Source organism: Notechis scutatus, chromosome 1 (genome assembly GCF_049901735.1).
Source record: "Notechis scutatus isolate UNSWTSFEM ecotype Mainland chromosome 1, rNotScu1.2, whole genome shotgun sequence".
NCBI lineage: Eukaryota > Metazoa > Chordata > Lepidosauria > Squamata > Elapidae > Notechis > Notechis scutatus.
This window is the reverse complement of record NC_142009.1, coordinates 72,218,377-72,243,339: the sequence shown is the minus strand read 5'-3', so window position 1 is coordinate 72,243,339 and position 24,963 is coordinate 72,218,377. Positions and strand designations below refer to the sequence as shown.

Here is a 24,963-nt window from a genome sequence, read left to right as displayed (position 1 = left end):
CCTAGAGACAAAAACAAATTAAGAACGGTTGTAGGATTTTGGTTTGGCTAGTCAAGAGAAAAGAAAGACTAGGGAGGACATGATAGATGTATTTCAGTATTTGAGAGGCTGCCACATAGAGGAGGGGGTCAACTTATTGTTCAAAGCACCAGAGAGCAGGACAAGAAATGATGGATGAAAACTAATCAAGGAGAGAAGCAATCTGGAATTAAGGAGAAACTTCCTAACAGTGAGAATAATTAACCAGTGGAACAGCTTGCCATCAGAAGTTGTGGGTGCTTCATTATTGGAGGTTTTTAAGAAGGGACTGGAAAGTCACTTGTCTGAAGTGGTATAGTTTTCTGCGTGAGCAGAGGGTTGGACTAGAAGATCTCAAAGGTCCTTCCAGCTCTATTCTGAATGAAATTTCTGATTGACATTGTGCTCCCCAAAAAGAGGATATGTCTTCTTGAAGTTCCTTTACTCTTTTGGAGAATTCAATTTAGTATTATTAAATGCGGTATATTTAACTAAATAGGATTCTTCCATAACCAGATCAAGGTGACAAAAACAAACAAACAAACCTGTGCAACTTGAATGTGAGGGAATCTCACAGAAAAATATATTTGGGTTGGGAAAATCATCGATATTCTATTCTGGGTGAAAACATTAATCCTCGTCTACACACAGTCACCATGTTCTTAATGTGGCTGTACTCAATTTTAAAATATTTACACTCTTTCAAGTTACATATTTTTATATATGGTTTAATACCCTTTCTTTTATCCACATATGTAAAATTAAATGCATCATTTTGATTTTTTTCTACTTCATGTATTATTTTCTTTTATTATTTCCAGAACTTCTCTAAGCGTGGACGGAAATGTTTCAGAATGGGAAGTATAGAGTATATGCTCATATGTTATGTTAGGAATGTATTGGTTTTGCCTTTAATAATTTTGTTTATGCATTTTGATGTGTTAAATCTCTAAATATCTGATTTGTGATTACTATTTTTAGGTGTAATTTCTCCTAACTTGCTTGCTCCACTTTGATTTATTCTTACGTTTGAAAGGTTCTGCACTTAATCTGAGGGTTTTTGTATTACACTTTTATCTCTTTCTTTGTCTCTATTATGACATTCACAATTCCTTATTTGGGTTTCGGTTATTCAGTGCACTAATCAATTTATTTTATGTCCTCACAATGTGTACTTTAAGTTCTAGCATTTGTTTCACTATAAAAAGCAATCAAATTTTCCATATATCCTTCCACGTAGGCATGCTGTAATTTTGTTCTGTGTTCAGAGTAAATATTTATTTTTTCAATTTCTACAGTTGCCCATATTAGCCAATGACATTATCTACTATGCAGTGCATAGTATGTATTTGGTATGTAATGACATTAATAATGTAAAAAATCTACTGCAAAGGAACAGAATTAGTACAATTGTTACTTCTATAGCAACATGGTTATGCTTTATAGAATAGACAAGTGACATTCTACTTGCATGGACAAAAAAGCAAAATGAAGGATAATGACAGCTAATTTAATACATAAATAGTAACTGTAACATAGTAATGGGCAGCCAATAACTCAATCTGTAATGCATCCTACTGATTATTATGCTGCTCACCATCTCAAGAATCCTATGTGTGAAAAAATACTTCATAATTCTCTGTATAAAAAATTATATGCTCCTCCTGGTTATTTTAGAAGACAGTCAAACTGAAGTGCTGTGAGCATAATTCAGAAATATCCAAGCTGATCTTGCAATTACTTCACTATTCTTTTAGTAAAACTGTAAAACAGATTATTCTTCCTATTTTGGATTTTTATCCTGGTTTTTTTTGTTGGCACATTCAAATCACAGTTAAAAGCTTGGTGAAAAATAGGCAGTTTCCTCATTTTCCTAAATAGTGGAAGAGTGAAGACCGAGCATACTTCTGTGGGGTGCTCTCTGAGGTTGGTGGTTTTCTTACAGACATTTCATTACGAAAGTAAGTAACATCATCAGTGGTACTTAGCACTGATGATGTTATTTGGTTTGATAATGCAGGAAAACCACCAAGTTGAGAGAGCACCAGGGACCCAAAGTTTCAATCCCGAGCTACAAATATTCTCTTGCAAATGAAGGTAAATATGTGTGTCCCAGAATAATGTTGAAGGATTCAATCTGAGTCAGTCACCAGGACCAAAGATGGTTCTTGATTGTGTGTAGCTTTTAATTGTTAATTGGGATGCTGGTAACTGGTCAGCAAGTTGTTAATTGTCATTTCCTTGTGCCACTATGTTCTCAGCATGCCTGAGTACTTGATTTACCTGATTTATGCATAGAACCACAAAAAAGGACGACATTTGTTTTCTAAACAAGCAATATACCTAACAACTGCAATTGGGATTATTGCTAAGTTATGTAATCTTTAAATGAAACATGATTTTGTCTGATTTATGACATCAGTTCTGCTGCAATCATTTAAGCAAATCCCTTGCAGTTGTTAAGCATGCTGTTATATGACTATGATTTGCAAATTTCTGCTGGGTACCCCATTGACTTCACTTGGTGGCAACTGGCCACGAAGGTTGCAAATGGTTATCATGTGACCATGGGCTGCTGTGATGATTTTAAGATTGCATATTGGTCATAAGTCTACATTTTCACTATCAGAAGTGTGAGCAATCCCTGAATGATTAATTGATTACATTAATTGATGACTACTTCTATATAGAAACAAAAGATTTTTTCCCAATTTCTTAACCTACAATAAGTGATGCAGAAAATGTAGAGCAAAAGAACATTATTTTAGATATGTAGATTAATCTTTGTGGCTTTAACCCTGTTTTTTCACATGTTTACTTTCAATTTCCAAAACCTGAATTTAAAAGCAAATTATTGCTGTGGTATCAGGTTGATTAAAACTTCACAGATGATATGCATATATCTGGAATTTAACAGTTTAATCTATGATTGTCAATAGTTTGACAAAGATTGACTACAATTTTAAAATATTGTACTCTTGGTTTATAGCTTACACAATATTTGATTATACTCAGATGATATCAATGCTTGTTTCTCTATTATTAAAGTTACTAGATCAAAAGATAGTAATTAAAATAGTTCTCGGGAGTTTATGCTGCACTTCAGCTAACTTGATTTAGTTCTAATATTTACAAAATTCCATTTTAGCAGCAAAACCCTATGCATATTAATTTTTTTATCCTGCTTTTATTATTGTTTATAAATAACTCAAGGTGATGAACATACCTAATACTCCTTCCTCTTCCTGCTTTCCCCACAACAATCCTGTGAGATGGATTGGGCTAAGTGATCATTTAATTCAGTTTAATTCACATTAATTCACATTCAGTTGAATGGGATTTACCTTATGCCTTTAAAATAAATAAGCATCTATGAAATGATTTCTGATTTTCATTTTTTTTTTTTTTTTGTTCTGTAGGTTGAGCATCCTCAAAGGTCAAAAAAGGCAGTTTGGCATAAACTCTTGTCGAAACAGAGAAAAAGAGCTGTGGTGGCTTGCTTCAGAATGGCACCACTATATAATCTTCCACGGTATGTCTGATCTCTACAGAGAAGAGAAACATAACAAAACCACAGCGCAAAGCTCAGCAACATTAATAGCTTTAGAAAAAAGAAATGTCAAAAGGATATAGCAGTGCTTTCAATTCTATCTTTAGCATGAAGATCTGTTCACTGGGACATTATTTCTTATTCATTAGCTGAGAAATATATGCTATTTCTGAATACAATGACAGATACTTTATATAGTAAATATTTTGAATATTCAACAAGTGGGCATACATTTTAAAATACATATATTTTGTTGACTTTTTTTAAGGCACCGAGCTGTCAATCTTTTTCTTCAGGGATATGAAAAGTCCTGGGTGGAAACAGAAGACCATTATTTTGAAGATACATTGATAGAAGACTTAGCAGTATGTTAGAATTGATTGAACTTTTAAAGATCAAACTGTTTATTTGTTTTGAATTGTATTGTAGTGTGCAACCTGGCCAAATTCAGCCATTAGTAAACTGTGGAATTTGCTCATTATTTTGGTAATGTCAAGGTTTTTAATTTTACCAAAAACAAAAACAAAACAAAAAAAGTTCAATAATAGTGGGAGATATACTACAAGTTATATGTCCTGCTTCTTGTAGACTGCAAGAAGTCCTTTCGAGGCTATTTAGAATTTTACATATCAAGATGCATAAACTGTAAATATGCTATTTTTGTTCCTTTCCAACACCGCAGCTGTTACCCTAGCCTTACATTTGCCAGTATAATTATAGAAGTCAATTCTAACATTGATAATAATACATCATTTGAGTTTCAAAATGATATGTGTTTCTGATTTATTTTCAGCCTAATTCTGATTCGTTTTACTTTTGACAGATGTTCTATCTTGTGTGAGCATTAATCTACAATATGTAAAATGACTTTGTATGGCTTAATATGTATTTTGATTCAAAGTATGATATAGCATTTTAGAAGGTATGCAAACCTATGAAAATTGAGTTAGTTTTTCCACAATGATTCAATAAATGTACATTTTGTGCACAAGTATTAAGCAAATGAGTATTTTGACCATATCATCATTTTTTTGCATATTTTCCACCTCCAAGCTGTATAAACTTGAATGCTTAGTTGGTATAAGCATATCAGGTGATGTATATTTGTGTAATGAGGGAAGGTGTGGCTTAAGGAGATCAACACTCTATATCAAGGTGTGCATAATTATTAGGCAGCTTCTTTTCCCTAGGCAAAACGGGCTAAAAAAGAGATTTAACTGACTTGGAAAAGTCAAAAATTGTAAAAGACTTTCAGAGGGATGCAGCAATCTTGAAATTGCTAAGATATTGGGCATGATCATAGAACCATCAAACGTTTTGTTCAGGGGTGGGATTCAACCGGAGTTACCACCAGTTCGGTGACTATGTTTTGAACTGTCAGAAATGTTTATTTTTAAATTTTGATTTGTTTGTTTATTATTCTCTCTTTAACAGATGAAAATAAATGAGTGAGATGGGCAAATTTTCATTTTTCATTTAGTTGCCCAGTAATTGTGCACACACAGATACTCTCCCAAGAAAGCCATAACCTCACTTTTACTTCTTTAAATATTCAGGTTTGAGGTTTATTAATGTTTGGATTGACCAAGAGCATTGTAGTTGTTCAATAATGAAATTGATCCTCAAAAATACAGTTTGCCTAATAATTGTGCACACAGTGTAATTCAAATCAGTTCATATTTAAATATCTTAAGATCATATTTTCAAGCATCCCTAATTTAAATTTGTTTGGAAATAAGTTTGATGGCTCTCAGTATGATGTCCAAATATAATTACATCTCAGATCTCAAACATTTTCTTTTCATCTTCTTATTCTTCTGTTTCTTGCTGCAGAAACCTGGAGCAGAACCAACAGAAGAAGATGAATGTATTAAGCGAGTTGATCCTTTGCATCAACTTATTTTACTATTCAGTCGAACAGCTTTGACTGAAAAATGGTGAGATAAAAAAGAGAAGATATTAATGATTCTTCGTAAATTGCTTTCTTTTCAAATCTAGATACAAAATACTTTTTGTCCCTAGAAAAAGTGATGTGGAGTTAAATATCAAAGTACTATCAGGCTGATTCATGAAGTTTGAGCCAATTTTGTATTCAGGTATATCTACAAAACCTCTCATCAATAAATGGTAGAAAATCATTATAGTTTAAACAAATTTAATTAGCAAATAGGATTGAGCAAATAGGATTATTTTCTTACTGGTTAGGGTACAGAAGAAATTGCACAATTGATATTTGTGTTATTAGAAAAAACAGAATCCAAAACAGTGTACCATATATATTTTTGTATAAGCCCTTAATGGATAAGCTGACCCTTGAATTTTTAACTAAAATACCATGAAAAATGTTCTACCTATGGATAAGCCAACTTGCATTTTTCATGTATTTTGGTTAAAATTTCAAGAATCTACTTATCTGCGGATAGGCTTATATGTTATTATAATTGGGAAATAGGGGTACTTTAAAAATTATTACTGTATATACTTGTAGATGAACCCACCTATAGATAAGCCAATTTTGGGAAGCATTTTAACACTTAAAATTCTCAGTTTATCCACCAGTGTATATGGTATCACTATTATTGCAGCTTAGTTTGTTTATAGTTGACTTGAAACATATAATGTGTGTGTGTGTGTGTGTGTGTGTGTGTGTATATTTCAAGTCAGCTATAAACAAACTAAGCTGCATATATATATATATATTTCTCAAGTTTTTGCAGGTACTTACATGTATGGCATTCAGCTTTGTTCGGGTATTTTCCCACGTCATTGTAGTTGTGCTTTTAAAGTTGTAGCAATGTTTCGGCAGAATCTCATCTGCCATCATCAGGCTTCTGTATAGTGTATACACATATTTCTCCTTCATTAGTCTTATCATACTTTCTTATGTATGTAAATTTTACTCTTGATACAGAACAGCTCGAATGATAATTGTAACCTCTTGTTTTTTTCTTTTCTATATCACAGTAAATTGGATGAAGATTACTTGTATATGGCATATGCTGATATTATGGCAAAGGTATTTTTTTTCACCAAAATCCATAATTTTATTTTTGTCACTTGTATCAGCATTCCTTGACTTGAAATACAAATGTTGATACTTTCTAACCAAATGAACGTAACAAATTCCCTTCTTGTTTGCTGATTCACCTATTAATCTGATTCCTTCTGTCCACCATTTCTTGGCTGTAAGATGACCAAGATGCGCCAGCAGTTTTGGGGATGTAGTTTTCCCATGGCATTAAAAACTGTTAGATTCTACATACTTGTTGGGAATTGACTACATAACTTTGATAGCTGACCCCAATAATACAGCAAACCCAGCAAAGTTTCCTATCAACAGTTCCTTAGCATTAGGCAAGAGATACAATTTATGTCTCTGCTTTATTTTACCTTAATAAGAGCCAGAAATAATATTGAAACCAAACATATTTTAATTAAAAAAAACATTTGTGAGCAGAGTGTTTTTTTCAGAGCTGCCATGATGAAGAAGATAACAATGATGGTGAAGAGGAAGTGAAGAGCTTTGAAGTAAGATTAATACCGTCTACTTCAATCTTTTATTTTGTTCATTATTCCATAGTGTCCCATGTAGCAGCATTTGTTCATGCTTTTCAACATGTAAAAATGTAATTCTGATAACAGAATGTATCTGCTTGATAAAATATTATTTTTAAAAATTCTAAAAATATGACCACATTAAAATCCAAAGTTAAAGTATTTTCCATTACTTCCATAACAATTGAGAAGAGTTTTGATGAAGAACTTCCAAAGTCTTGTTTGAAACTCTTAAGACAAATACTTGGCTATGGATTTTGTTCACCGAATATACTTAAGTAGCATCAGTACGATACTCTGATGGTCATAGAGATTACTGCTAGGTATTGAAGTATATTATACCCAGTATATAAAAGGTTTTATAGGGCAAGACCAACTTAAAGAATAGTGTTAAGAGACCTGTGCTAATCAACCATTGTTATGCGATCCGGATTAGATATTTATGAGAAGTGTTGCTAGATTTGTATCATTTAAAAGTGTTAAATTAAGAGTTCCTGTACAGTTTATTACAGTCTTTAACTGTTCTTAAAAAGATATACAGGTAGTCCTTGACTTACAACCATCCATTCAGCAACTATTTCAAGTTACAATGGCACTGAAAAAAGTGACTTATGGCCTTGCACTTAAAACCATTGCAGCCTCCCCATAGTCACATGATCAAAATTCAGGCGCTTGGCAACTGGCGTATATTCACAATGGTTGCAGTGTCCTGGGATAATGTGATAGCATTTGCAACCTTTCCAGCTGGCTTCTGACAAGCAACATTGATGGGGGAAGTGTGGTCCACTTATCAATTGCAATTGTTGTTCACTTAACCATGGCAAAAAGAAGTCATAAACACTGGCTTGCTTAACACCAGAAATTCTGGTCCCAACTGTAGTAGCAAGTCAAGGATTATTTGTAAATAAAGACAGCCAGATCTGTAATCTCAATTTCTACATAAATTGTATGTAAAATTATCTAAGCCCAACTGTGAATTCTGTCTATCCTCTTATTTTTCCCATTCCCCCAAGTATCTCACCTTACATATAAAATATGTGTTTCTCAAATAAATCAAGATAATAATACCCAGAGGAATGGCTCAAGTTTGCTTTGCCATTCATGTATTTTGTCTTCTTGGATATGTGCCACGTATCATAAAACCAGCCCCTCTATATTCTATGTGAAGCAAAATATTTTTTATTTAACCACTTGGTGGAGTTCTGAGCAAAGTAGCTGATACTGGAAAAAATCAGTTTGGGTTATAAACTTGTCTGTCAGAAGAAACTCATCTGTGTATTGAGCTTACGAGCTTTGGGTTAGATGAAGAGATGTTATCATCTTAATGAATTCAGCTATTTCAAGATATTACTTTGTACTTGTTGAGAGGATCAAAGACCTTTTGAGATCACCCCTATAAATTTATACAGTAATCACTCACTATAATTCTGCATTTCTTGCCAGTAGTGAGTAGAAACAATTAGCACTTACTTGCTCTGTGATGTCAGTTGTCACAGTTTGTACATAAGTACATTTATGGCACTGTGCCTTTTATTTATTATCCAGTCCATTATCAAATTAGCAGTGACAATTGACATAGACAAATCTGAAATTCAGTTGTACAAGACATCTTTGAATATATCAACTGATATGGCACAGCTATCAGTGTTTCAAATATATCTTCTAGTTATTGAAGTATTGGCTTTTTTTAAGCAGAATTTGAACTGTTCATTTCTAATGAGTGTAGTATAAAACGTCTTTTTAAAAGTACAAGTAGCCAAATTATAGAAATGCAACGAAAATAAAATGATATTCTCATTGAACACAAAATATAGACAATACTTATTTATACTAAATTTATACTGTTAATAACTCATTAAATTATAACAGTTAAATGCTGCCCTACACTGAATTTCACATTATGAAAACACTCGTTCATAAAATACTTTATCTGATGTATAATGAACACAGGGATCTCTATATAACTCAAGTAATAACAATTTAAAACCTTAATGTTATTAATTGAAAAAGTTTAATTACATACTCAAATGCTTCCCATTTTTTTCACCAGTCAGTAGGAATTTCTGTTTCTCTTCATAATGTTGAAAAATGTGCTGCAGCAAGCAAAATATAAATTATCATAAATTAGAGATTTTTTATTATTTTAAAGCACTGAGTTTTATAAGAAAGATGATTATGTGTGTCATTGCAATTTTATATATTTGTAATAAAGAGAAAAGCTTTAGTTTTGTTGTTCCCTCAGTGTAAGTAAAAAATAACAGAAAATATCAATCAAATTAAAATTATCTCTATTCAGAACTCTTCTTTATCGCTTTGGTATTCTCGTCCTTGCTCTTCATCTTTTGTCTGCTACCACTAATCACTGTTGTATATGTGAGAAGTATATATCTTTTGTTGTTCGTTTTCACTTGCCACTGTATTTCCATCTTTAAATTATTATAAACCTTGATAAACACATGTATATTTTCAAGGTATCTTTATTAGTAGTAAGTATTCATATAATTAGAATTTACAAATGAATCTGAGAGTTATCAAGTAAGAGTTATGGAACTTGTTCAGCTGAAAACTGTTGAAACAAAGTTAATTATCAGGTTCTTTTAAAAACAAAGAGGACTGTTAAGCAAATCTATACTAGGACAGTCCGAGTTTCTATAGGAAATATATTGTGGGGAGGGAGAGAACGCATTAAACAATTGAATGTTAAATGAAGCCCTACAGGTTGAAACTTTTCTGGGTTTTGCATTTAAATTTTAAATTGTCATGAAACATATATGGGAACCAAGCAATCATTCTTCAAGAACTACAATTTGGACTGTGCATTTAGTTGATCAGCTATCGTCAGAGTACTTTGGACAGTTTTCTTATTGCTATTTCACTTCTTATCCTCACCTTTCCTTAAGGTCACAGGATCCCAACGCAGCAAGGTAAAATAATGTGTTGTGTGCTTATGTGGGGCTAATTTTGTGACATGTAGTTTTATTAGACTCAACATCTTGGACAAGTTTTGTTAAACAGCTTTGATACTTTAAAGTCTTTGCAGTTCCCAAAACAGAACATTTTCCAATTAAATGATCAACTTTCTAGCTGCATTCGCAATATTGTAATTAGAATTAGAATAAGCCATTCATAACAGAGTATGATGGATGAAGCTTTTTTATTTACTCTCAGTAAATGCTAGATGATTACAGTCATTACAGTGAAAGTTGAACAATGATTAAAGATATTTCTTATTTCCAATCTTAATGTCTATGGAGATTCTCAGTCATCCAGATCATGGTTGTTCCAAAGGTGCTTTTTCAAAAGACAACTGGACTTTGTTTTTCCTTGAAGATGTTTCGCCTCTCATCCAAGAAGCTTCTTCTGTTCTGACTGAATACTGCACATGGGCGTGGAAACTTCTTGGAACTGCTGAAAGGACAACACAGTCCTTTGCACTATTCAGGTGAAGGCACAATAAACCTACAAGTGGCCTCAATGACTCACAGAAAGAATGAGAGATGAGAATAACAACCCAGATGACTGCAAGGAATATAAATCCTTCCATCCTCCACCATTAGTCAACAGAAGAAGCTTCTTGGATGAGAAGTGAAAAGTCTTCAGAGAACAACAAAGTCCAGTTGCCTTTTGAAAAAGCACCTTTGGGATTCCAATCTTAATCCATGTAATTTCTTGCTAGAATATTATTTATTTATATAAGTTGTTCAAGAAAATAATTGTGTCCTACATCCCAGTAAAGTCTGATATATTTCTTATATGTAATATGTCTTCATGAAAAATCATGAGTGAACTTTTGCAATACTAAAAGTTAGAACTTTGTACAAATATATGACTTTCCAGTTTTCTGTAGGTTATAGATATGGTAAATGCATGAGAAACAAAATCTAAGAAGTTGCTCTATCTAATATTTCCTTAGCCATGACGAGAGTGTTTGGCAATAGAAACAAAGACATAAAGTTTGCATCAATCTTTAATAAAGATGGCATAGGTACTCTGAGAACAAAATAAGCAAGTGATCCTAGAATATGAAAGTGAGATTTGAGTGTGGGAATGTTCTTTGAACTGTCTTTTCTTAACTAGCTGCAAAAAACATTTAAATATTTGATATTTTTAATTTTTTCCCCATTTATAAGATCATTCCATGAGTACTTATAACAACTAATATAGGAATGAGTAGTTTTTGTCAATGACTAAGAATGGTGGGGTATTCAGATGAGGAATTATTGTGTCTGTCAGAAATGGTGTAGGGTCTCCCGCTTGGGTGGAGGGTTGGACTAGATGACCAAATGGTCCCTTCCAACTCTGATTATCTGTTATCTGTAGGAATCTACCAACTTGTGGCAAAGAAAACAAATCTCATTTTTCCTCATTGTAATTTGAGTCTCATGATATTTTAATAAATAGTAATAATATTGTGGCTTGAAATTTTTACCCAATTTAAAACAATCAAAAATCTACTTTATCTTCTTTAAAAGCGATTCTATGGATGAAAAAAATGAAGGACATAATGGGAAATCACAGCAGACTTGCAACAGAAGATATGTGGACCACCATTATAGTCCTATGAATGTGGCTGAATTATTGTTTGGCAAAAGCCTCTTCTGGAATATTCAAGATTTTCCTCAAAATATAAAGACATGCTTAGCATTAGATAATACTTCCAATGAATTCTATAAACATTACTGAAATCAAGCTGTATTTCTCTGCTAGGTTTCTGCTCCTAACATGCTGCCATGTTAGCAGCAGAGAAGAGGGATCTTACAAGGCCATTAGAGGAATCTTACAGAGTTTTTGCTGTTTGTAAATTGCTGTTTTCTATATTTTTTGGCATTCCATCTAGATAAGATATATAAGAAGTCAGGCCTGTGTGTCTGCTGTCATTCTTCAGTACTCTTCTTGTGGGTCATCTTTTCATTTCTTTCTTCCAACAATGACACCACATGTACAAAACCAAAGCATTTTATTAAATTGGGCAGAATTAAACTATATTTTTCAGGTTGCATGAAACAAAATAGTTTTTAAATAAATAAATATGTAGTATTGCACTGCAAATGTTACAAACATACCAAGTAGTATATTTTATATGCAAATTAAGTTTCAAACAATATATATTTATGGTGTTAAACCAATGACATAAGTATATATTTGCATTAAAGTATTGCGTACAGTTTTCCAAATTATTATCTCCCTCCCAGCGGATTTTGAATGCATATAGAAAAATTTCCAAAGGGCTTTGACATTTCTGTAAATGTTACAGTTTTATTTGGGGCTTGGTTATGTATTTCCTAATTTAAAAGATGAATTGATTCTTTGTAACACTCTGAAGGAATTCATTTTCTTCTCATTCTATTAATACCATAAGTATTTCAGTTTAGGTGATGATTTGATATGGAGTCTATTTTTCAGACTCAAGATAGATATTTAAAAAATTTAAATTTGATACAGTGGTTAAATGTACTAGACTAGGAGCTGGGGGACTATGAGTTCTAGTCCTGCCTGAGGCACAAAGCTATCTGGGTCAGTTTGGGCCATTCTGTCTCAGCTGTAGGAAAAGAAGGTAATGGCCACTTCCAGAAAAACATTGCTAAGAATATTGTAGGAATTTGTCTACAGTCAAAGGCACGCATATATACAGACACAAATTATAAGAAGAGTTCTTTGTAGCTGGGATGCTAGAAAACCTCTGAAAGCCAAAATGAATTACCACCGGGGGGGGGGGGGGCATTTGTTTTTAAAAAAACCATGATAGATTATATAAAAAGAAAAGATTTAACAGTATTGATTGAGAGGTGATCATTGACTGGTTTTTAGTTAGTTTCACCTTTTAGTTGATAACAGTTTTTTTAGTTGATTGTTTTTCTCCAGGTGTTCCCAACCTGGTCCGACAGATTTTCCAATGATGCACCTGTTGGACCTTAATTGAAACCATTCATCTTGTTGATGGTCACCTCTTCTCTTTCCTTCCACCCTTCCCAGCAGTATAGATATCTTCAGAGAGCTAAATCTTGGCACAATGTGTCTGAAGTATGGTAGTTTTAGTATGATCATTTGTGTCTGACATGAGAACTCTGGGTTGCTTTGTTCAATGACCATTGATTTGTTTTCTTGGATGTCCATGTTATTCTCGTGGTATTCAAAGTTCAAAATCAAAGTTCAAGAGCATTAATATTCTTTCTGTTCTGCTTCTTCAAACAACTTTCCCTCCATAGAGTGTCACAGAGAAAACCATTGCCTACATGAGTTTGATCTTTGAGAAGCCTTCCTAATGCGAAGCAAAGCCGCAAACATCACTTTCAAAGCTTCCATTATCGCTCTGCTAATTGCAGATTTATAGAATATTTCTTGACTGCTGGTTCATTTACTGTTGCTAATTAATCCTAATTATATCTAAAGGCAGAAACTGTCGACTACGTCAGTATCTTCATTATTAGTTCTAAGTTTTAGTTCTGGTTCTTGTACTTTTTGTCATTCATCTGGCCTTTAATTAATTGAGCTTGCAGTACATTTGCCTTTTCAATAATCTGATGTTTAACTCTTCCAAATTTTAAAATTTCATTCATTTTTTTCGATTTTTCTATGTACATTCTAAACACATCCCATAGCTTGACATAATCAACACAATGAGAACCCTTGCATATCAATGAACATATCTTGATTTCTTTTTTTTTTTAACAGTATTCTTTAGCTATCTTAATTATCAAGTGTACACCAGTGATAATGTCTTTTCTTCCTTGGTCTTTTTTTTTTTAAGTAAAAGTTTTATTAATTTTAACAACAAACAAAAAACACATAAAACATGCTCTTCTGGTTTGCGAGGTTTCGGCAGCGGCAGGGATTTGCGATCCAGCGCGATCCCTGCCGAGCTCACTGCCAAGGTTCCCCCGATCCGTTTGGATCTGGAGGATATAGCTGCCCTGCAGGGGCAGCTGAAGACAGGGGGGATCTGGAAAGGGGGTAGGGGGTGTGGCAGACCCCCTCCCCAGCCAGCAAAACCCCCTTTTCCCGAGGCGGAGGAGCGGCGGTCAGCAATGGCCGCCATGAAGAAACCTGCAAACGGATAAGATTGTGCAGGAGGAAGAAAATCGGGGAAATCATGAGAGTTGTTTCTGGACCGGGATAAAGTTGCCAAGGGATAAGAAAGTTTCCTGGGGCTTGAAAATTGCTACGGAGAAGTTGCTACATTGTTTCCAGAGAGAGTTACAAGCTGCGTACAGAATTCTAAAAGGGAAAGTTTTGTTTTTTTCTTTCACTCTCCTTCCTAACGTGACAGCGGATGGAATAACAAGAGAAATCTGAAAATCTAGGTAATTAAATACTGAAGAGATAAGGATTTGTGAATGATTTTTTTTAAAAAAAGACTTAATTTTTTTTTTTTTTTTGCTGTGAGTGGGAAGGGAGAGGGAAAAATTGGATTAGAATTTGAAAATAAGGAGAAGACTGCCTGGATTTTAAAGAGCTATAAATACTAACAAGGCTTCTGAAAGATATATATTAAATGGAACTTTGTGATCAAACTCCAATCCCAGAAAGAGAAAGTGAAGGAGAAAGTGCTTAAAAGAATTAACCTACTTGGGTTGCTTGGTGACTTTACCACTTTTGAGAATTATCTCTGATTAAAAGCACTTGGGTGGTTGTCTGGGAAAACTTTTTCTCTTTATAATGGCATTACTTGTGGACAGATTGAAACTTTTATATCAAAAATATGAAAAAGAAAAGCAAGAAGGGAAGGACGTTTTTGATACTCTTTTTCAGTATTTAGAAATGGCGGTCTACACTTATGTAAAATTGAATGGACAACAGGACGACTGGGATAAAGAAGAAGCCATTTTTGATGAACAAGTGACTTTGGCTGGGGAAGGAAAGGAGAAAGAGAAAAAGGAAAAAGAGACTTTAAGACCTATAAAAGCAATCAAAAAAGAGAAAAACAAGATGAAAAAGAGATATTATGTTAGAAGACAACAGAAAGGAGGAAAGCAGAGAAAAAGGGAGGTGGAGAGGCAAAGGGGTAAAGAGGACAGAGAGAAGAATAAGCAAGGGAGAAAGGGGACGAGAAGCCTCAATAGTAGAGAGCAAGATGTAAAGAAACAAGAGTTTTTTAGAGATAATGGGTAAACTTTATTGATAAAGGGATTCTAAAGGTACATAAGATTGTTTTTTAAATTTGTATTTAGAAATAATTTTAGAAAGTTGGAAATAATGTGTAATTTAAAGTGTGATAAAATGTTTAATATAACTTAGTGAAATTTGTCTTAAGAAAAGGGGAACATTTCATGAAATAAGGATTTGAGATATGATGGGGGGAATAATTGTGGAAAATATAAGTATTCCCAAAAGGCATGTTATTTAATTGAAATGGATAAAATGGTTAAGATATAAAGGAGTTGGAGAGAAAGATATAAATGAATGTCAATATTAATTAGATTGTGTTATTTCAGTGGAATTTTTTTTTTTTTGAAAGGAGAGATTTGAAGTAGGAGAAGCAGGAATACTTTAATGAAATAATGATTTAAAATATGTGATGTGGGGGGGAATAATTATGGAAAGTAGGTGCTCCCACAAAAGTATGTTAATTAATTGAAAAGTAATGTGCTAAGTGTTTATGATATAAAAGAATATGAATATTAATGAATAGATTAGTATTGGTATTGATAATATTGTATAATTTTAGAATGTACCAAATAGAATCCCAATGTAAGTTAGGTATTTTATATTAAGTATTATAATTGTAGGGGAAAGAGGTAAAGGCGTCATACTCCAATTAGTGTACAGGAGAAGCTTTTTTTTTTTAAAGAAGAAAGATAAATCGATAGCTGGATAAACAGACAAAGAATACTAAATACTATGATTTGAATTGAGATGAGATAAATAAAATAAAATTAAGAGAATCTAAGAGAGAGAAGAAGCTATATAAAAAATTGAAAATGGTAATAAGATATGGAATGGCATATAAAATGAATATGAATTTGAGTTGGTGTCTATACAAAGAGTTTTGACCCGGGATTAAGCAACTTTCAGAAAAGATGTTTTTTTTTTATGTTTATATGTTTTGTGTTCTTATGTGTTTATGTTTGAATGAGCTAATAAAACCTTGGAGAAAGGCTAGCAAAGGACAATGGAGAGAAAGATAGAAGAAAATAAAGCAAGTTAGAAAGGGAAAATATGTGATTGTAAGGAAATGTGTTAATGTTGTAAAACTTTCAAAAAATTTTTAGAAATTTTTAGAAAAAAGGTTTTATGTTTATCTTGTATGTTTTGTATGCTTTTAAAAATTAATAAAATTTGTTTAAAAAAAACACATAAAACATAAAACATAACATAAAAACATCATCATCCTTCATAAATTTACAGACAGTGTATCGGTTGGTTTACCACTCCTTTTTGTGCATCCATTTCATAGTCATCATAGTAATTATATTACATAATAAGTCATATTATCAATCAACAATTATATATCCTAATATCATTATTAAGCAATCATTTGACTATAATTTTACTAATTCATACTTAAGCGAGATAACTATAGTTTAGTTAATTTATTTTCTAACAAATCATAAAATCATACCGTCTATCTTAATAAAATATTATAAAAATATTATCAACCCCCCCCCAAAAAATGTATATTCATTATTTCCTAGATTTCTAAATATTTTATTATTATATTGTATTATCTAACCATTGATAAAAAAGATCCCAAACTTCATAAAATTGTTTATCTTCTTGTTCTCTAATTTCAAATGTCAATCTACTCATTTCAGCACATTCCAATATTTTCTTAATAACTTCTTCTTCTAATGGTATTTTCTCATTCTTCCAATTTTTAGCAAATACAATCCTAGCTGCTGTTAATACATTTACAATCAAATACTTTAAGTTTTTATTATATGTATCAGGTAAGATTCCCAATTAAAAAATATCTGGTTTCAAATCTATATGTTTCTTTGTCATTTTTTCCAACCATATGCAAATTCTAGTTTCCTTGGTCTTTTTTAGCGCCTGTCACCTTCCTTTCCAAGTAGGACTGTCATTTGTATTGGATGATATTAAGCATTATTTGGCTAGCCGGAAGTTAAGGATGCTGTACAATGGTTTGTATACTGTTAAGTCTGTTTTCTTTTATGTTGGTAGATCGACCTCTTTCAATCTGTTGGCCACTGTGTAGTATTGCTTGACAGAGTTCTATACATATCCCATCAATTCCTGTGACCTTCCCTCTTGTTAATGATCTAATCTAACTTCATCTTTTAGTATTAGAGATAAGTAGGGAATCTCTTCTAAGGTATCTTAGATATTGACTTCTCTGTCTTACAGAATTTTAATATACTCTTTCGATCTTTATATGATCTTACTTGAAGCAACTGGTGTCTATTAGCCTCTTTTTGTATGCCAGTCTGAGGTTGGTACCTCTTTCCAAGCTCAGAGCTTAGAAAGATTTTCCTTATTTTTCCATGTCTGTTTCTATGTTTTTACAGATATTGTTATAATATTGTCTCTTCTAACAGCACTCTGAAATCCTTTGTTAAATTCCTTCATTAGATTATTGTCTTTCTTCACTTCTCTTTATATTATCTTCTTGGCAATACTTCTGAGAAGCTCCAATATGCTTTCTTCTGTTCCTAGGTCTTTGATTTTTTTTCTTTTCATATTCTTCCCTAACAAATTCTTTGATTTCATTCCACAGTTTCTCTGGTTCCCAGTCAGAATATTTATATTCTTGATATACAGTCTTGGCTCATTTCTTCCAGGAATACCTTCACCCTCACCCTCACCAAAATAAGACCTGCAGCTGGACTTCCAGGGAAGAGATGATCAGAGTAGAAAAATACTATTAAGAAGCTATACTTTATTTATCTCTGAATATATTTTTTCATCTGTCATTTCCCTGTTATTATTTTTACTATGAGCCACGGTGGTGCCATGGTTAGAGTTCAGTACTGCAGGCTAGTTCTGCTAGTTCTGCTGACTGCTGGCTACTGCCTGCCTGCAATTTGGCAGTTCAAATCTCATGAGGTTCAAGGTTGACTCAACTTTCCATCCTTCTGAGGTGGGTAAAATTGTTGGGGGCAATATGCTGACTCTGTAAACTATAGTGCTATAAAGCACTATATAAAGCAGTATAGAAGTCTAAATGCTATTAATATTGCTACTTTTGTGTTTTTGTTCATATAATGAAATCTGACATTTTCGAGCATATGAGAGGACATAACTTGACACCCCCCATTTGAAGTGAACATTATTCTCAATAATGTGTCATGTATTCAATACACAGTATATCAAAATTGGGTTTTATTGTTTACTCATTCCGTCTTATTTTTGTGCTCTCAATAAGCAACGGTGTCATGAATTAGAATTTAAATTTTCTTTATTACACTTTACTTCATATTGACCATGTTCTTTCTCTCTCCTCTGTCTTACTATCTTCCCTCCCTTATACTGCATAATGCCTCAAATTTGATTTCCCAAAGATGTTTTGACATATGTGGAGGCTTGAGCATAGCCAAGCTTTTTAAAGGTCTCGTAGCTGTTACCTTTGTGCTACAGAACACACAAAGGTATTTTTAATATTATTAATATTAAACTATTAATAATATTAATATTATTAATAACAGTTTCTCCCCAATGGTGCATGAATCAGCCACAATTAAAATGACATTCAGGCTAAAACAAAAATGAAAAATTACATAACAGTGACTGTAAAATCAATTTGCATTGTGATACATTTATAAATGTAACCATAAAAGTAACACTAATGCAAGTATAGCATCCTACATCTACAGTATAATCTACAGTATAATCTGACATTCTGGTAAGATTTGATTCCACATTTTTCTTTGTATGTTTAAAAAGAACCCTGTCTAAACTCTAGAGATAAATAAGTTAACCTTAAACAGTATAAATTAATTATAATTTTTTTTTTAAATAAAGCTTGGATTCTTGAGATGAATAAAGAATATTATTTTATCAACTGTGTCTACAGTAACAATTATGGACTAAAATCAGAATTAATTGAAGAACTAATCCAAAGCATTGCAGAGTTCTAACATGTGTTTTTGTGTGTATGAGTAGAGAGTAGTGATAGAGGCTGCTTGGGATATTCTTTCTGGTTTGCCCTCTATTTTGTAGATTTCTGGCTTGTACTGAGTATTGTGGTATTTTTGGTTCTACCTTTATTTACTGATCCTCAGGACTCCTCAGTCAAAACCACCCATAAAAGTTTGTAGTCTCTATAGAGCACTAAATAGCTCTTATCAGCAAAGTGAAGGTGCAAAATAATCATTTCAGCCAAATTATCCTGGCACTTTTTCTAATACCAAGCTTCATTTTTGCCTTAACCAACTGTTGCCTGAGATGGATGTTTCACCTGCCTAATGTCCATGCTGGCCAAGCACTGAATGTGACTCTCCACACCTTTGTGGAATAAGTGGTCATAACTGTTGAGTCATTATAAAACTACCCGTTTATCTAGATATAATTTGTATATTGTTTTACAATTGAATTTTAATTATAAGAAATGTTTAAGTCTACTGAAGTAAAGACTTGCAGTAGAAGAAATACTGGAAAGTATATACACATGTATATGTCACCTGTGCTTGTTTTTTGTCACTATGTCTCTGTGTTTCAGGTGATTTTTCTTCTCTGTGTGTGTCTATGTATTTGTGTTGGTATGTGTTTGTGTATGTTTCTCATATTATAGACAGTTGGAGATAGTGTTCTGTAAGATGCAGCATATAGATGATTCTATTATTTATTTATTGCCTTACATCTTATATTATCAACAAAATTATCCAGGGTAGATCCAGACTAAAAAATATGGAATTCTGTTCCTGAGGGCCTCCCATTCATGTAAGGAGAGAGGTATTTTTTGCATATGGCTCCTTTTTCTTTTCATCTCCTCATGTTCCTGATAAGCTATCCTAAATGATAGGCTTGCACAGGGTTGCAGGGGAAAGTGCATTTATTAAGATCTTATTCTCTTACTGCATTCAGAGAATTTGGTAAATCAGAGGTGTTTTTTTCCCACACAAAAGAAATAAGCACTGGCTTGGATAGGATCAAAATAATGCCCTTCCCTCCCTTCCCCTCTCCTCCCCACTCCCCTGCCCCACTTCTCTTTTCCTCTGAATTAATCACAGCACCCTGTATTTCTTCTCTAATGATTTATAGTATCTTTTTGGCAAACATTGTTGAAATGATGTAAAGCCTGTCATCATTACTGCTATTCTAGCACAACAATGGCTGAGTGATACTCAATAAGCTATAAATCACTAGAAGGGAAATAGCCTCTGTCTTGGATGCTTAATTCTTTCAATTTCATCATTTCTTCAATTCTGTTCACTTCAGCTAAAAAGAGAAAGATTTAAAGCTAAGGCTTAAAAAAAAAACCACCTCCCTATAGATAAGTGAAATGTTCGATTCAATGGAAAGAAAAAATGTTTTTGGGTCTAAGAAGATGAAATGCATGAAGATCTTGAAGTAACATTGCAACTTCATTGAAATGGTGTTTTAGTTATGTTTTGAGTTTGTGCTTCTTTTTAAAAAATATTTTACAGAAAGAGATTTAAACAAGAAGACAAAATTTTTGAATAACCATGGCAGAAAATCAGCATCAGCATTTTGTTCCTATCTACTTTTTGTTTGTTTTAAAACATGCAGTAATGCTCAGTCATAGATATCCTCAGCAATAGTTAGATGATAAAAATACATAATGCATTTTGCTCCTACATTCTGTTTAAAAAATCATTTATGCTGCAGAATAAGTTTCTGGATAAAAATATGATTGATTTGCAACCTAATCACCTATATATTTACTTGGAATAAAAGTCTATGTAACTGATTAATTTAATATAAAACTGAAATATAAAGTGTGAAAGTTATGCAATCTGACCTTTACATGTTCTGTAAATCTGCATTTTATTAAATAGGTCCTGATGGAATATGCTTTAGTTATAAAGTTTCTTGTTTGGGAATCATGAGCTGTGTATATTAAGCAATTTCTATGTTATATCATAATTTAATGCAGGATGAGCATATGTGGCCTTCCGCATGTTGCTTTGCTCCTGAATATTCTCCTTCAGATAATATGAAAAGGTCAACCCCAAGTAGCATGCAGGGTTTTGAGAAAAAGAATATATATGAACCGTAAATTCTGTGTTGATTAAAGTCTACACTGAAAAATCTACTCTAAAGCCTATTGTGTCAGATGTATGGCAAAAGTGATGATTGATATTATACTGCCATGTCAATTGTTTTCAATTTTAAGAGCCCTCTGGTATGAAAAATTACATAGCAAAGATGTTAGGAAAAGACTTCAATTTAAATGGTTGGGGTTTTTATTCAGGAAAAAGAAATGGAAAAGCAAAAACTCCTGTACCAGCAAGCAAGACTCCATGATCGAGGGGCTGCTGAAATGGTCCTGCAGACAATTAGTGCCAGCAAAGGTAAGTTAACCTTGTTTATGTTCTCCTAAGGACTTTTCTGCTGAGTTAACATTTCCCAGTGGAGAATTTCACTGCAGTGTACTGTACATAAAAAGGTTATGGAAAGATAGATGTTGTGTATCCTACTCAGGCTGCCGAAATTTTTACTCAGCTGCTGCTCATAAGCATTAAATGAACACATTGCTGGAATTATTGAAATTAATGCTAGCACTAGTTTTGACCTAATGATTCAGTCCGGTGCTCCTTATCCACAAGCATGTGTTGTTGGACAGACTGAGCAGAAAATACTAAGTTGAAAAATATTTGTTTTAAAATTGGTGTCTAATGGATGAATACAGAGGATACTGAAAGAAAGTAAAATTTAGAAAAACAAGCTATTTCTAATATGCGTACACATATAAATATACCTACATACACTCAAATGGACATATTTTAAGTCAACATTGTAATTGTTTTCTAAGAGAGAGCGTAGGCATATGTATATATACTATATATACTGTATATGTGTGTGTGCGTGTGTGTGTGTGTGTGTATGTATAAATACATGTATAAATAAAATAATATTTGCTTTGCAGGTGAAATGGGACCAATGGTTGCAGCCACCCTCAAACTTGGGATTGCTATCTTGAATGGTGGAAATTCAACTGTTCAGCAGGTAACTTTTCTGACATTTAAAGTGAATTACTTCTTTCCATTGACTTTGGATTTTTGGATCTACATAATGCATATTTTGCTAGTGATTGAAATTGATTAATTCAGTAGTGGCTGATCTCTTTCTAAGAATCAGAATATTAGCTTTTAAAAAGATTTCTTGTTTTCCTTTTATGCTAAAATAGTCAGTGATCAGGGAAAATGATCTTTTCAGTTGTGATGCTGTAACTCTGGAATACTCTCTCCAGAAAATTCTATCTGGCACCATTTTTGTCAGATACCTTTTTGCATTCATCTTGAAGCCTACACTTCTCTTTTAAAAGCCTTAAGGCTTTAGTTGCAGTTTTTTAATGTATGTTGTTTTGCTGAGATTATACTGTATTTTTAAAATTGAATTGAATGCTTCTATTGTTATTACAGTGCTAGTTATTGTATTGAGGATTGTTAAATGACCTAAGAACATTACTGCTATTGCTGCTGCTACCTCTAAAAGTGCTACACTTGCCAACTTGTTGAGGTTGTTGATCACAAGGCAACCAAAGTTTGCCCATGGAAACAAACATGTAAGGGCAGAAGACTTTCAATCTGATTGGACCAATTTGCATCAAACTTAAAAATATCAAAATTAATGCCAGGAATGGGGAAAAGGCAATGCACGGGCAAAAGTAGTGAAGAAGGTAGCAAGAAGCAATTGTGGCATTAGTAAAACTGAGGTAGAAGCAGAAAGGATGTAGAGAGAGACCTAGAGCCTCTTACATGCCTCCTTAAGAACTGGCAATATTACTGTCTACAACTATCTGGATTAAATTTTGAGTATGTTTTGTCAAAAAGCAAAAAAGAAACCTTTTAAAATAAAACAAAACCATATTTTATTTTAGAAAATGCTTGACTATCTCAAGGACAAAAAAGACGTAGGCTTCTTTCAGAGCCTTGCTGGTCTTATGCAGTCTTGCAGGTAGGAGAAAAAAAAATACATTTTCAAACCCTATATTATATATCATCATGAACTACCCGGAGCATGTAAGGAATGGGGTAGCATAAAAAGTTTTGTAATGAATAATTGAATGAATGAATAAGCAAAAAAAAATGAATAAATATTTCAATACACACTTTGATTTTCCTGGGTATGTTGTCTTATGCTGAGTAGGTTTGAATGCCTAGGGAAATCCTTCTATTAGTTTGAAAAGTAAAGCAAAAGAAAAGTGAACAAGCTACAGTACAAAGAGTTGAACAAAAAGTAATATGCCCAATGACTTTTAGAATCACAGGATATCAATAGGGGTCAGTGATTTTTTAAAATACAGGCTTGTCTTATTTTCTAAGATGTTGTTATGTCTCACCTTTCTTTTTTCCAAAAAAGATGAAAGAGTCCAAACTCACACAAACACAGGCAGGCAAGCTGACTCGGTCTTTACAGGGTTAATCTTTTATACTGATAATGTCCTTGGCATTCTAACACACTCTGCCTGCCAAGTCCGTAATGATAACAAGAAAAACTACTCACTAAAGATTCCAAAGCAGACCACAAAAAACGGTCACAACGAAACCTGGAAGAGAAGTAAAACTTTGTCCCGTACAAAGTTTCTGGAGAAAACACACCCACTTTTATCCCCTGTGGGGTGCGTCTCAATGACTCAGCTCACTCTCTGACCCTCCCACGCCTCCTACGTTGCAGCTCACATTTCTTCCTACGACGCTGCCTAGGATCAAGCCAACATTTGTCCACTTGACTCCCTGTCAGGGACTGCTCCGATACGCCCTCCTCCTCCTGATTAATCTCAGGCTGTTCCTCTCGGTTGTCTGATGAAACCTGAGGCATTATCAGGGAGGAAGGCATTGCCAGAGAGGAAGGTCCTGGGGAGGAAGGCATTCCCTGTTCCTCCTCCTCATCTTCCGAGTCCTCTTCCTCTAACAGCACAGGCTCAGGAGCCACAACAGATGTAATATTCTGGTGGATGGAATTAGTGTCGGAATATAGATGCCAAAATATTGGCTGTGGGGAAATCCCTGCAATGCAAAGTGTAGATTAAAAGATATTTTTTTCTTTTCAGCTTCTCAGAAACACTCTTCTTTTATGTATATTTAATAATATATTATTCATTACTTTAATGTCCTGCAGCACACTCATTTCTTTAATGTTTTTATGATAAACAGTCCAAAGGTTGAGATGGGAGTGTCCTGCAGCACACTCATTTCTTTAATGTTTTTATGATAAACAGTCCAAAGGTTGAGATGGGGAGGTAGAGATTTCACATTTAGATTTTCATTTCATTTAGATTTCTCTAAGTGTATTTATTTGTTTATTTTTTAAAAATAGATAACCTCCAAACTTGAAAAATATGACATACAAAAATAACAGTTAACCAAAAAAATCCCATCAATCAACAGTACATTCAATAATAGATGTAGATTCCCATCGTTAAGTGAAGATATTTTTTATAATTGTGTCTAGCTAGTTTATTGCTATGATGTTGCAGGTAGACTATTATATTTTGCTCCCAGTGGCACATCACATTGGTAGTTATAACTGTACAGTTGAAGCTGCCCTTTTATGTGTTTACTTATAGAGGGTTGATGCAGTGGCTCAGTGGCTAAGACTGGACTTGTTGGCTAGAAAGCTGGCAGCCCAGGTTTGAGACCTGAGCACCACGTGGTGGGGTGAGCTACCGTCTCTGCCCAGCACCTGCCAACCCAGCAGTTCGAAAGCATGCAAATGCCAGTAGGTAAATAGATACCATTGCAGTGGGAAGGTAATAG

At 33.4% G+C, this 24,963-nt stretch overlaps 1 protein-coding gene across 1 annotated transcript in view; it reads left to right on the top strand.

Moving 5' to 3' along the window:
- The window catches only part of RYR2 (ryanodine receptor 2), a 317,056-nt gene that overhangs the window by 241,714 nt on the left and 50,379 nt on the right, over positions 1-24,963 (top strand). The window contains exons 75-83 of the mRNA XM_087967520.1: positions 3,438-3,550; positions 3,837-3,933; positions 5,402-5,505; positions 6,533-6,584; positions 7,040-7,096; positions 10,024-10,047; positions 21,456-21,555; positions 22,131-22,210; positions 23,085-23,161. Coding sequence (XP_087823646.1) covers positions 3,438-3,550; positions 3,837-3,933; positions 5,402-5,505; positions 6,533-6,584; positions 7,040-7,096; positions 10,024-10,047; positions 21,456-21,555; positions 22,131-22,210; positions 23,085-23,161 — 704 coding nt within the window. The remainder of the gene's footprint in view (positions 1-3,437; positions 3,551-3,836; positions 3,934-5,401; positions 5,506-6,532; positions 6,585-7,039; positions 7,097-10,023; positions 10,048-21,455; positions 21,556-22,130; positions 22,211-23,084; positions 23,162-24,963) is intronic.